The following is a 13,979-nucleotide window of genomic DNA, read 5'->3' as shown; positions in this document are numbered from 1 at the left end:
GTGAAGAGTTGACTCATTGGAAGAGACTCTGATGCTGGGAGGGATTAGGGGCAGGAGGAGAAGGGGACGACGGAGGATGGGATGGCTGGATAGCATCACGGACTCAATGGACGTGAGTCTGAGTGGACTCTGGGAGTTGGTGATAGACATGGAGGCCTGACGTGCTGCAGTTCATGGGGTTGCAAAGAGTTGGACACGACTGAGCAATTGAACTGAACTGAACATTTTACTCAATGGTGAAAAGCTGAAAGTTTTCTCTTTGATATTATAAAGAAGAGAAAGTTGCCCCCTCTCACTGTTTATACTTAACATAGTACTGAAATCCCTAGTGATAGCAAGTAGTAGAAACAATTTAATAGTTTTGCAAATGATGTGATTTTACATATAGAGAATTCAAAAGAGCCCAGCAAGTTAAAACTGCTGAATGAATTCTGTACAGTTACAGGATTAAAAAAAAAAATCAACATACAGAAATCAGCTGCTTTTCTAGACACTGACAATGATCTAACTTAAAAGAAATAAAGAAAGCAATCTTTTAACAATACTGTCAAAAAGAATAAAATACTTAGGAATAAATTTAACTAAGGAGATGACAGTTCTGTGCTATCATCTCTTGAATTTAGTGATGAAAGAAATTGAATATACAAATAAACTGAAAGATATTCTATGCTCATCAATCAGAAGATTTTAATATTGTTAAAATGTTCCTACAAGCTGAAGTGATCTATACATTCAGTGTAATCCCTATCAAAATGTCAATGACATTTTTCACAGAAATAGAAAAAGCAATTCTAAAATTTGTATAAAACCCCAAAAGACCTCAATTAGTTCAAGCAGCCCCAAGAAAGAATGAAGCTGCAGGCATCACACTTCCCAATATCAAAATGTATAATAAAGCTGTAGTAATCAAGCTTCCCTGGTGGCTCACACAGTAAAGAATCTGCCTATAATGTAGGAGACCTCGGTTCAATCCCTGGGTTGGGAAGTTCCCCTGGAGAAGGAAATGGCAACCCTCTCAAGTATGCTCACTTGGAGAATTCCATGGATAGAGGAGACTTGTGGGCAACAGGCAGTTGGGTTGGAAAGAGTCAGATGTGAATGAGCAACTGACACACAGTAATCAAAGTGATCAAAACAGTATGGTGCTGGCATGGAGCAGACATAGACCATGGGCCAGAGCAGGGGGCCCGGAGAGAAGCTCACTCGTGTACGGGTAGCTAATATCTGACAAGGGAGCCGGGAGTACTCACTGGAGAAAAGAGAGTGTCTTCAATAATCGGTGCTAGGAAAACAGAATTTTCACTTGTAAAAGAATGCAATCTGTTCCCCTATCTCATACCACTCACGAAAGTTAACCTGAAATGGACTGAAGTCTTAGGTGGAAGAACTGAAACTATGAAATTCCTAGAGGAAAGCATAAGGGGAAAGCATCTTGACATTGGTCTTAGCAATGATTTTCTGAAGTTGACACTAAAATCAACAAGCAGGAGTACATTAAACTAAAAAGCTTCTACACAGCCAAAGAAACAAATATGAAAAGGCAACATGGAATGGGATTAGATATTCCCAAACCATCTATGTGATAAGGAGTTAATGTGCAAAATATATAAGGAATTCTTACATGTCAATAGCAAAGATTCAAAACATCAAAGTATAAAATGGCAAAGGACTAGAATAGACATTATTTCAAAGATATACAACAGCTGACAGGTACAAAAAAGTGCTCAGTATTGCTAATCATCAAGGAAATGCATATAATAACCACAATAAGCTATCGCCTCACTCCCATTAGAATGGTTATTGTCAAAAAGCAAAAGAGAGAAGTGTTGGCAATGATGTTGGAGAAAGGGGAACCTCTGTGCACTGTTGGCAGAAATGGAAACTGGTGAAGCCACAAAGGAAAGCAGTTTGGAGGTTCTGCAAAAATTAGAAATAGAGCTGACATGTAAATAGCAGTTCGAATTCTGGGTATATATCCAGAGGAAACAAAACAAACATCTTGAAAAGATATCTGCAGTCCCGTGGCCATTGCGGTATCGCTTACAATAGCCAAGGCACGGAAGCGACCGAACCGGACTTCAGCGAAATAATGGATAAAGGACCAGCACTCAGCCGTGAAATAAATACAATAATAATACAATAAATAAAAGTAAATAAAATATTTCAATTTGCAGCAGGGTTTATAGACCTAGAGAATATTATGCTTAGTGAAATAAGTCAGACAGAGGACGACACACACTGCATCATCCCATTTATATGTGTACTCTTAAAATGCAGAACTCACAGAAACAGAGGAGCTTGTTAAGGGCTGAGGAAGGGAGAGATGGGACGTGTTAGTCAAAGGTACAACTGTCCAATTTTAACGTGCCCCCGTCCTGAGGCTCTAAGGGACAGACTGGTGACTATAGTTGACAGTGTTGGATTAAGTACTTGAGCCTTGCCAAGAGAGTGGACCTTGAGTGTTCTCATTACCCACATACAAAAGAGTTAGTTATGCGGAATAACAGAGGTGGTGATTAACCTTATTGTGGTAATCATTTTGTAATATGATTTGTCTTAAATTATGTGGTACAACTTAAACTTATACAATGTTATATGTCAGTTATATCTCAATAAAGCTGAAAGAGAAAGCAGAAACTGCAGTGGAACTGAGGAAGTCTTTGAGGAAGGAACAGGTTAGAGTATTCCAGTAATCAAATAATGAACCTTTCAACTTCCAAAAAGGAAAAAATATAGAATTATTGGGACAAGTTTGGAATCAGTGAAAGGTCATATATCCATGCCTTTTTTGAAGATCATTATCCAGGCTGAACATCAGAATGAAAATAAAGTATACCAGTTCAGTTCAGTTCAGTCGCTCAGTCATGTCCGACTCTTTGGGACCCCATGGACCGCAGCACGCCAGGCATCCCTGTTCATCACCAACTCCCAGAGTTTACTCAGACTCATGTCCATTGAGTCCATGATGCCATCCAACCATCTCATCCTCTGTTGTCCCCTTCTCCTCCTGCCCTCAGTCTTTCCCAGCATCAGGGTCTTTTCCAATGAGTCAGTTCTTCGCATCAGGTGGCCAAAGTATTGGAGTTTCAGCTATAGCATCAGTCTTTCCAATGAATATTCAGGACTGATTTCCTTTGGGATGGACTGGTTGCATCTCCTTGATGTCCAAGAGACTCTCAGGAGTCTTCGCCAACATCACACAAGCATCAGTTCAAAAGCATCAGTTCATTGGTGCTCAACTTCCTTTATAGTCCAACTCTCACTTCCATACATGACTACTGGAAAAACCAAAGCTTTGACTAGGTGGATCTTTGTTCACAAAGTAATGTCTCTGCGTTTTAATATGATATCTAGGTTGGTCATAACTTTACTTCCAAGGAGCAAGTCTCCTTTAATTTCATGGCTGCAGTCATCATCTGTAGTGATCTTGGAGTCCAAAATAATAAAGTCTGTCGCTGTTTCCATTGTTTCCCCATCTATTTGCCATGAAGTGATGGGACCAAATGCCATGATGTATACCAGAGAAAATGCCAATTTTAAGACTGCCAATTTATTCCACTTTGTTTTGACAAGCTTAGGATTTTAAGACACCATCTTTCCAGATAGGTTTTTCAGTACTTCCCGTTAAATTCCAAACATTTGAAGTGTGCATCTCATTTAAGCCTCATCTTAATTGTTTTCTGTCCTTTATTGAGCCCATCTTTGCATTAAATGTTCCCTTGGTATCTCCAATTTTCTTGAAGAGATCTCTAGTCTTTCCCGTTCTGTTGTTTTCCTCTATGTCTTTGCATTGATCGCTGTGGAAGGCTTTCTTATCTCTCCTTGCTATTCTTTGGAACTCTGCATTCACATGGATATATCTTTCCTTTTCTCCTTTGCCTTTAACTTCTCTTCTTTTCCCAGATATTTCTAAGGCTTCCCCAGACAACCATTTCACCGTATTGCATTCTTTTTCTTGGGGATGGTTTTGATTATGGCCGCCTGTACAACGTTATGAACCTCCGTCCATAGTTCTTCAGGCACTCTGTTTATAAGATCTAATGACTTAGATCTATTTGTCACTTCCACTGTATAATCTTAAAGAAAATTAGAATACCAAGGAAACATTTCATGCAAAGATGAGCACAATAAAGGACAGAAGCAGTATGGACCTAACAGAAGCAGAAGATATTAAGAAGAGGTGGCAGGAATACACAGAAGAACTATACGAAAGTGATCTTCACGACCCAGATCATCAGGATGGTGTGATCACTCACCTAGAGCCCAACATCCTGGAATGTGAAGTCAAGTGGGCCTTAGAAAGCATCACTATGAACAAAGCTAGTGGAGGTGATGAGATTCCAGCTGAACTATTTCAAACCCTAAAAGATGATGCTGTGAAAGTGGTGCACTCAATGTGCCAGCAAATTTGGAAAACTCAGCAGTGGCCACAGGACTGGAAAAGGTCAGTTTTCATTCCAATCCCTAAGAAAGGCAATGCAAAAGAATGCTCAAACTACCATACAATTGCACTCATCTCACACACTAGTAAAGTACTGCTCAAAATTCTCCAATCCAGGCTTCAGCAGTACGTGAACCATGAACCTCCAGATGTTCAAGCTGGTTTTAGAAAAGGCAGGGGAATCAGAGATCAAATTGCCAACATCTGTTGGATCATGTAAAAAAAGCAAGAGAGTTCCAGAAAAACATCTTCTTCTGCTTCATTGACTATGCAAAACATTTGACTGTGTGTATCACAACAAACTGTGGAAAATTCTCAGAGATGGGAATACCAGACCACCTGACCTGCCTCCTATAAATCCATATGCAGGTCAAGAAGCAACGGTTAGAACTGGACATGGAACAATGGACTGGTTCCAAATAGGAAAACGAGTACATCAAGGCTGTATATTGTCACCCTGCTTATTTAACTTATATGCAGAGTACATTATGTGAAATGCCAGGCTAGATGTAGCACAAGCTGGAATCAACATTGCCAGGAAATAGATCAATAACCTCAGATATGCAGAGGACACCACCCTTAAGGCATAAAGTGAAAAGAATTAAAGAGCCTCTTGATGAAAGTGGAAGAGGAAAGTGAAGAAGTTGGCTTAAAACTCAGCATTCAAAAAATGAAGATCATGGCACCTGGTCCCATCACTTCATGGCAAATAGATGGGGAAACAATGGAAACAGTGAGAAACTTTATTTTGGGGGGTTCCAAAATCACTGCAGATGGTGACTGAAGCCTTGAAATTAAAAGATGCATGCTCCTTGGAAGAAAAGCTATCACCAACCTAGACAGCATGTTAAAAAGCAGAGACATTGCTTTGCTAACAAAGGTCTGTGTAGTCAAGGCTATGGTTTTTCCAGTAGTCATGTATGGACGTGAAAGTTGGACCATGAAGAAAGCTGAGAACCAACGAATTGATGTTTTTGAACTGTGGTGTTGGTAAGTCTCTTGAGAGTCCTTGGACTGCAAGGAGATAAAAGCTGTCAATCATTAAGGAAGTCAGTTCTGAATATTCTTTGAAAGGACTGATACTGAAGCTGAAGCTCCAATACTTTGGCCACCTGATACAAAGAGCTGACTCATTTGAAAAGACCCTGATGCTGGGAAAGATTGAAGATGGAAGGAGAAGGGGATGACAGAGGATGAGATGGCTGGATGGCATCACCGACTCAATGGACATGAGTCTGAGTGAACTCCAGGAGTTGGTGATGGACAGGGAGGCCTGGCATGCTGCCGTCCATGGGGTCACAAGGAGTCGGACACAACTGAGCGACTGAACTGAAGTGAACTAATTGTTTTACATTCCACTACTTTCTCACTTATTTCACTCTCATCTCTTTCAGTATCGTTGAAAAACCATGGCTTAGTCCCCTCAATTTTTCTGATAATGACATTATCAGAGAATGGTATAGCAAAAACGTGTTTAGTATTTGCCCCGTCATAGGTGCTTTATGCATTATTCCATTTTAATCTTAATAATACATAAAAAGAAGGCACTATTTTTTATGTTAAAAATGGGGACACTGAGGAACTGAGTGATTAATTAATACTAAGTGGCAAGATGAAAATTTGCCTAGAGATCTGAGTGCAGAACCTGTTTCTTAACAATTTTCCTGCATTCTTCTGTTTATATCATTGACTATTTATCTCTCATCCGTCACGTTGACTTGCATTTTATCGTCTCATGTTTATTACAGTTTTTTATGCATTTTTCTTTTCCAGTACAAACTATTCAACTGAGGTAACTAGAAAGCACAGATGCACAAGCATATTCATCTAACCTTCCCATTTTAGAGACTTTCTAACATTGCTTATATTGTTGTGCATCTCTTTAATATAAACTGTAATAATCCAAGAAGGAATTTGAGGCAACTTATTGAGTACCTTTAACCTGAATGATTTTAAAAGTTTTGTCTCGTTTATGTTTTCACAGCATTTAGCACAATTCTTTGAATATCTGAAGTGCCCAGAGTTTACTGGATAGATATAGTTAACCCAGGTCTCAGCCCCCAGGTTCCCTCTAACTCACCAGTGTTCTAGAATCACATTTTTCTTTAATATTTCAATAGCATGATGAGGGCCTCTATCTGCTCTTCTGCTCCACGATACTTGTGAATCTTATGAGTTTGGAGAGGTTTCCATATATTTTCCCTGGTCACATGTCACATTAGCTGTTTTCCTATGAATCCCTGGTGTTAGCTCCACTCTGATGACTTACCTCCTGAGACTGCCATCTTCTCGCTGTACTGGGCACTGTTCTGCTGACATAGAGTGCTGTGTGGTTGACTCATCTTTATGGCCTGGGTTGGGCACTCTGGAGACAACGATTAGCAAACAATAGTGTCCACAATCATGCAGCTCATATCTAGTCAAGAAAATAAAACTCATAGAGGCACACAGATAAATGTCAAGTTACAACTGAGATAAGCACGATGAAGGAGAGGCCCATGGTGGATTGACAGCTGTGGTTACTGGGCTTGAACTGAGAAGATGAAGGATAAGTAAGCATTAACTAGCACTGCAGCTAGTTAATGCACTCATCTCACATGCTTGTAAAGTCATGCTCAAAATCCTCCAAGCCAGGCTTCAGCAATACGTGAACCGTGAACTTCCAGATGTTCAAGCTGGTTTTAGAAAAGGCAGAGGATCCAGAGGTCAAATTGCCAACATCCACTGGATCATCAAAAAAGCAAGAGAGTTCCAGAGAAACATCTATTTCTGCTTTATTGACTATGCCAAAGCCTTTGACTGTGTGGATCACAATAAACTGTGGAAAATTCTGAAAGAGATGGGAATACCAGACCATCTGACCTGTCTCTTGAGAAACCTGTATGCAGGTCAGGAAGCAACAGTTAGAACTGGACATGGAACACCAGACTGGTTCCAAATAGGAAAGGAGTACATCAAGGCTGTATATTGTCACCCTCCTTATTAACTTCTATGCAGAGTACATCATGAGAAATACTGGGCTGGAAGAAGCACAAGCTGGAATCAAGATTGCCAGGAGAAATATCAATAACCTCAGATATGCAGATGACACCACCCTTATGGCAGAAAGTGAAGAGGAACTAAAAAGCCTCTTGATGAAAGTGAAAGAGGAGAGTGAAAAAGTTGGCTTAAAGCTCAACATTCAGAAAACGAAGATCATGGCATCTGGTCCCATCACTTCACTGCAAATCGATGGAGAAACAGTGTCAGACTTTATCTTTTGGGGCTCCAAAATCACAGCAGATGGTGATTGCAGCCATAAAATTAAAAGGTGCTCACTCCTTGGAAGGAAAATTATGACCAACCTAGACAGCATATTAAAAAGCAGAGACATTACTTTGCGAACAAAGGTCCGTCTAGTCAAGGCTAGGGTTTTTCCAGTGGTCATGTGTGGATGTGAAAGTTGGACTATAAGGAAAGCTGAGTGCTGAAGAATTGATGCTTTTGAACTGTGGTGTTGGAGAAGACTCTTGAGAGCCCCTTGGACTGCAAGGAGATCCAACCAGTCTATCCTAAAGGAGATCAGTCCTGAGTGTTCCTTGGAAGGACTGATGCTGAAGCTGAAACTCCAATACTTTGGCCACCTGATGCGAAGACCTGACTCCCTGGAAAAGACCCTGATGCTGGGAAAGATTGAGGGCAGGAGGAGAAGGGGATGACAGAGGATAAGATGGTTGGATGGCATCACCAACTCAATGGACATGGGTTTGGGTGGACTCTGGGAGTTGCTGATGGACAGGGAGGGCTGGCGTGCTGCAGTCCATGGGGTTGCGGAGAGTTGGACACGACTGAGCGGCTGAACTGAACTGAGCACTGCAGCAGAGAGGAGGAGGGGGGAAAGGACTTTGCAGAAAGGGGTGACAGCATGCACACATGAGCAGAACACACTGCAGCAGCTGCAGGAAAGCCCATGTGTTAGGAACGCATGGACCCCGGCCAAGAGGGAGAGGAGCAAGTCTGGAGGAGCCAGGCAAGCCGCTGAGACAAATGCACAGTCTACTTCAGCCTCTTCAACAAGAAATATCATCTTTAAAAATAATATGGCAAAACCAATACAGTACTGTAAAGTTAAAAAAAATAAAAAATAAAAATATAAGTTAAATCTTTCAAAAAAAAAAACACAATTGGTTTTATTTATTTTGCTGTGCCAGGTCTTCGTTGCAGCATGCAGGATCTTATTTTTAGTTGCAGCATGTGGGATCTAGTTCCCCAACCAAGGATTGAGCCCAGGTCCCCTGCATGGGAGCATGGAGTCTTAGCCACTGGACCACCAGGAAGTCCCAAGAGATGTAATCTTCATTCTAAAGCTACTGGGGATTTACTGAAGAGTTTGAAGCCAGGGATTGACGTGATCCATTTTGTATTTTGAAAAAAAGAAAAAAACATCTGGCTACTCTATAGAGACAAGAATAAAAAGAGTAAGGCATGGTGGATGCAGAGATTATAAACAAGGAGGTCTTAGTCCAGGAAAGGCATAATTGTTTAGATAAGGAAAATAATCGTGGAGATGAAGATGAATGCAAGGACTTGAGGAACACCTAGTGCCGCATGAAGCAGCCCAGTGGCAGGAGAGAAGGCGCCACAAGGGCAGAGGCAACAGCGTGAAAAATGCTTACTAGACACTACAGTCTTCAAAACTGATCAGGCATTTTGAATACGGAAATTTTCACCAGCTATACCTCTCCATAGACCCTTTTCTAAGAGCTTCTCCTTCAAACCTATTTTCTCTCCTTTAAAACCATACTCTCTACCACCATTTTGTTACATAACATATTTCTGCACTCACAGTAGTTTTTTGATAATAAATTCAATAATATAATTACGATGTGGAATGTTTAATGCTAAATCTCCACCAGCCGAGGGCCCAGCTTTGTACTGCCAGCACTTCCACTGAGCTCTTGCTAAAGTCTACTACAGTTCCACACTTAGTAATATAAAGACTTGAAAGAAATATTGAAGTTATAGCATTTTTTTCTGGTAGATCTACAATCAAATTCTTAGGCTTAGAATTCCACCAGAACTTTCAAGGTCATGGGGCTGTGTACAGGGATGGGCATTTTCATCTTCCCAGTGGGCACAGTCTACTTCAGGCTTCCTGAAGCCTTTCATAGCATCTCATTCACTGCTGCTGGTGCTGCTGCTAAGTCGCTTCAGTCATGTCCGACTCTGTGTGACCCCAGAGACGGCAGCCCACCAGGCTCCTCTGTCCCTGGGGTTCTCCAGGCAAGAACACTGGAGTGGGTATCTCATTCACTACTGACTAGCTAAAGTATTTATATCTCCTAGGAGAGGTTGCCTTTTTATTATCTTCTTGTTCTCATTCTGTATGCCATACCTTACCATCAAAATTGTCAGTCTTAATAACCCAAATGGTTTACAGAAACTAAAAACTAATATTTAATTTTCTATACAGAGTAAGTCTTCCATGTTAGCAATATATAATCAAAATGCTTAACAATGGTGATTTGCAAAGCTGTATATTCCAGGGTGGAAGAGTATCTGTACCTGATATTGGATCTGTTCTTGTGCTCTTTTGAAGGGAATATTCTTCTGTGGCAGAAGCTCCTTTGTTTCCATATCCAGATTTTTTCACCAGGGCAGACAGAGAGTTGGCAAGAATCATTGACCATCACGTGAGTTTGATTTTCTTAAACTAGCAGGAAAAGCTTTGTTCTTTAAAGGCATTTTTAACTGGAAAGTGTAGTTCTGAGATGCAAACACTGATCATGGAACTCAAAAGTCGATTGCGTTTTGACTGAGATTTGCCAAATTGAATTACATCTCACTGTACTGCCTATATACTTCAGTGCCTTCACTGGGGTGCAGAAGGTGTGGCTTTCTTTCACTTATAAAATACTAGCCTTATTCTGTCTCCTGAATTAGTACTGATTTTTTTGAGTGTGTGATAGGAATCTGATGTTGAACACTGAACACTGATTTCTTCTGTAGTGTATTTTTAATGAAAGAGCAAAAATCTTTTGACTCAGTTTTTTCAGTGACCATTCTTTGCTCCTGGAGTATTAGAAAGACTTTAATCATTCTGTTCTTTGTATCAGTTAAACAAGCAGTCACAAGGCAAGGCCACTGAACAGGTTTTAATCCACTGAACTATATATAATCAGTGATTTCTTGCCAAATCATCTATGACTGCTTTTTCTTAGGAGTAGAGTTACTTATATACTTATAAGTCACTTATACAGAGTTACTTATGTAAGTAGAATACTGATACTTTGTTTTTTCTTTTAATATAATGGGGATTCAATGCTATGCAGACTGTGTTTAAATTGATTTTATCCCCAATTGCGTATTATTTCCCAGGCTGTGTTTATATTCCCATGGTTGATGTTTTACATTCCTTTTATTAGTGATATTTTGAGAAAGAATAAGTGGTTATTTCATATACTGATCCCACTAAGTAGTTATTTATTCACAGAGTCAATACTTAAGGCACTGTAGCAACAGCCACAAGTATTGGGGTTTGGAACTGAATGATATCCTAGAATTACAAAATGAGAGCTATGGTATTGCTATTTTATTCACTAATAAGATTTATGCTAAACCAATATATCATATGTACAAGGCAGTATCACTATAATTCCTAATAGCTCATCAATTGCAGCAGCTATAATTTTGCCAGTCGCTTGGATTATCTGGACTACACTACAGAAGACAGCAGGTTGCCAGTGTATACATGCGCACATATATAGTGTCGTTTTAATAACAGAGTAAAAATCTTTTCCCTATCGTTCTGTACCCTTGAAAGAGTCGAAAGACTTTAATCACTCTGTGATTAGGCACATTGGCCTAAAGATACAGAGGACACTGTTCTGAGTGATGGAGAGGAGGCTAGGAAATGCCTCCCAAGACCCATCATCTTTTCTTCCTTCCAAGGGTATAAGCAGTGTCTAAGCATTCACTGCCATCAGTTTTTCTACAGACGGGCAAGGCCATCCTTTCTGGAAAATATGTTTGAGAATGGATAGGGTCCAAATTGTTTGATCTGTGGCTGGCCTAATCAAATAGTAGTTTCATAGTACTAACTTGTAGAGGGTTATCGAAGTTTCTCTGAATATCACATTTTTTAAAAGTATTCATCTGTATACATTTCCTTTGAAATAGCTATAACTATAGTGCTTTGTACTAATATCTCACACTTTACAAGTGCTCTTACAGTAGTTAATTTAATCCTTACAAGTCTGTAAAACATTTACCAATAAGAAGAATGTAGCTTTATGATTCCGTTAATTGTTCAAGGTTTTAAAGATAGTGAATGACTGAGTCTACCTGCAAATCAAGATCTCTGGACTATAAATCTACTTTTCTGGTCAATTTTTCATAATTGCTCAATTTCTTGGCTTAAAATTACCAACCTGAATGGGGGAGGGAAGGCGGAGCCTGTAGGACCGACAGTAAGCCAAGCACGCAGCTGCCCTGCAAGTGTCCTGCCGAGCCAGCTGAACGTTATCAAGGGTCCCTGATGTGCAAGGCACGGGACAGACACCGAGCTGCTGAGCGGACACTCAGGGGCCTTGCACGCTGCTGCTACTCCGCAGCGTGAGGACTGACTCGCTGAGTGAACTGATCTACTGTTTTCATGGAAAATCATATGTAAACAACACCTTCTCTCCGTAACAGTGGCAGGAAGAGCAGAAGACGCGGCAGAAGGAAGACGCGATATGTGAGGCTGAGGAGCGGAAAGATAAGGAGTTGCAGGAGCAAAACCGCCTGAGAGAGATAATGAAGAGAAGGGAAGAGAAGTTGCACAAGCAGACCAGACCTTATGAGCTTCCTCCCAGGGCCGAAGAAGCCTCCCTAGAAAAGAAAACTACCTAGCCTGCAACCGAGGTCCATATGCCAGAACTCGCTGCATGAAGGAGACCAAGAAAGCTGCAGGTTAGGGAGAAATTCTTAATTAAATGTAACTTCTTAGAAAGGAGTTTATCCTGGTGCAGGTTCTTTAATAGTCATAGCTTAGTCCTGAAAGAACAGTTAGCACTTGATCATATTCGAGTGACGTGTTTTACTAGTAAAATGTTTTCAAGAATGTGGCTAAAGCTAACTGATTCTTATCTCATGATCATACACATAATGATTCTCAGAGTATTGACATTCACTGAAGAGTTAGATAGACACGATTATTGCATATAATCATATACTGCCTATAATGATTATGCAAATTATTGAGTCACAAATAAGAACCATTTCTTAAAATGGGATGAACATCAATCAGTACTCCTATAATAACCATGACACTAATGAAATACGTAAGGCTCCTGCTTGGAACCTTACATATTTGTATGTCATAGTCAATCTATGCCAAGTCTCACCACGTGTCAGAAGCTTGCGTATGTGCGTATTAAGTCGCTTGAGTTGGGTCAGGCTCTTTGCAACCCTATGGACCGTGGCCCGCCAGCCACCTCTGGTCTATGGGATTCTCCGGGCGAGAATAGTGGAGTGGGTTGCCGTGCCCTCCTCTGGGGGATCTTCCCGACCCAGGGATCGAGCCTACATATCTTATGTCTCCTGCCCTGGCAGGCAGGTTCTTCACCATCTGGGAAGCTTGAGTGCAATCCGATGACATAATCTCTAGGGGACACCACTGGAGCCTTCTGCGTGACGGTGATTTTACTTTGCCAGGTGAGGTCACGAGAATGGACTTGTGGTCCTAGAAGCGCTAACTGGAGGGATCCATCCCGTCGGGAGTCATTTCTAAATGTCGTTTCACCTCTTCTGACACTCCCAGTCTAGGGGTAGAGTAACAGATCAGGGCTCTTACATACCTTACACGGCGTATCTAAAAATGATAAATAACCCTCCCGCAGTTTCACACAAGTGACTTAATCATGCTCAAAAGACAGATGTTTTATCAGGATGTCAAACCCAAATGGCTTCCAGGTAAGAAAGGTCACATATTTAGTGTCAGACTATAGGATATCTACTCCATCTAAGAAACTTGCCACCACCTCACTCCACTCTGAAACGTGCTGTAGGACCATCTGGTCTTTAAAAAAGATGCCCTTGATCTTTTTTAAAATAAGTTATTATATTTCAAAATGTTGGCAGCCAATTAAAAAAAGCTCACATCCTTTGAGGGTAGATTTGACACATGGGCCATATGTCTGTGACCTGCATTATGTGAATTTATAAAATCATTCTTTAAGGGAACAGTAGCGGGCAGTAGAAATGGGTGCAGGGAAGGGTGTTCCTCTTTTGATTTCCTCCAAAGCTGATTCAAACTTACATCGCTCCTCATCCTTCTCTCCTCACTCAGAGAATATGCAAGTTCTCATAAATAATCTCTCCCAAGGCACCTTTCCAAATACTCTCATCAAGCTTTGCTTTTCTCACGTGTGAGGAAGAGACCTCTTCAGTCCCTGCCCTGAAGGCCAGCCAGCCCTCTTCTCGGAATCCTGTCCCATCGGAACCCTTCCTCCACCGTTTGCTGTCTCCCCAGAAGTCTCTCAGGCTTCCCAGGCGGCACTGGCAATAACGAGTCTGC

At 40.9% G+C, this 13,979-nt stretch overlaps 1 protein-coding gene across 2 annotated transcripts in view; it reads left to right on the top strand.

The window, feature by feature from the left end:
* TMEM232 (transmembrane protein 232) overlaps nucleotides 1–12,528 on the top strand; it is a 274,691-nt gene extending 262,163 nt beyond the window's left edge. For both annotated transcript variants that reach the window (XM_060416083.1, XM_012179047.5), the window contains exons 14-15: nucleotides 10,020–10,113; nucleotides 12,116–12,528. In XM_060416083.1, coding sequence (XP_060272066.1) covers nucleotides 10,020–10,113; nucleotides 12,116–12,313 — 292 coding nt within the window. In that variant the 3' untranslated portion in view covers nucleotides 12,314–12,528. The remainder of the gene's footprint in view (nucleotides 1–10,019; nucleotides 10,114–12,115) is intronic.
* The last annotated feature ends 1,451 nt before the right edge of the window (nucleotides 12,529–13,979 follow it).

Source organism: Ovis aries, chromosome 5 (assembly GCF_016772045.2).
Source record: "Ovis aries strain OAR_USU_Benz2616 breed Rambouillet chromosome 5, ARS-UI_Ramb_v3.0, whole genome shotgun sequence".
Taxonomy (NCBI): Eukaryota; Metazoa; Chordata; class Mammalia; order Artiodactyla; family Bovidae; genus Ovis; species Ovis aries.
The sequence above is the reverse complement of the archived record's forward strand: the minus strand, read 5'-3'. Positions and strand labels throughout refer to the sequence as shown.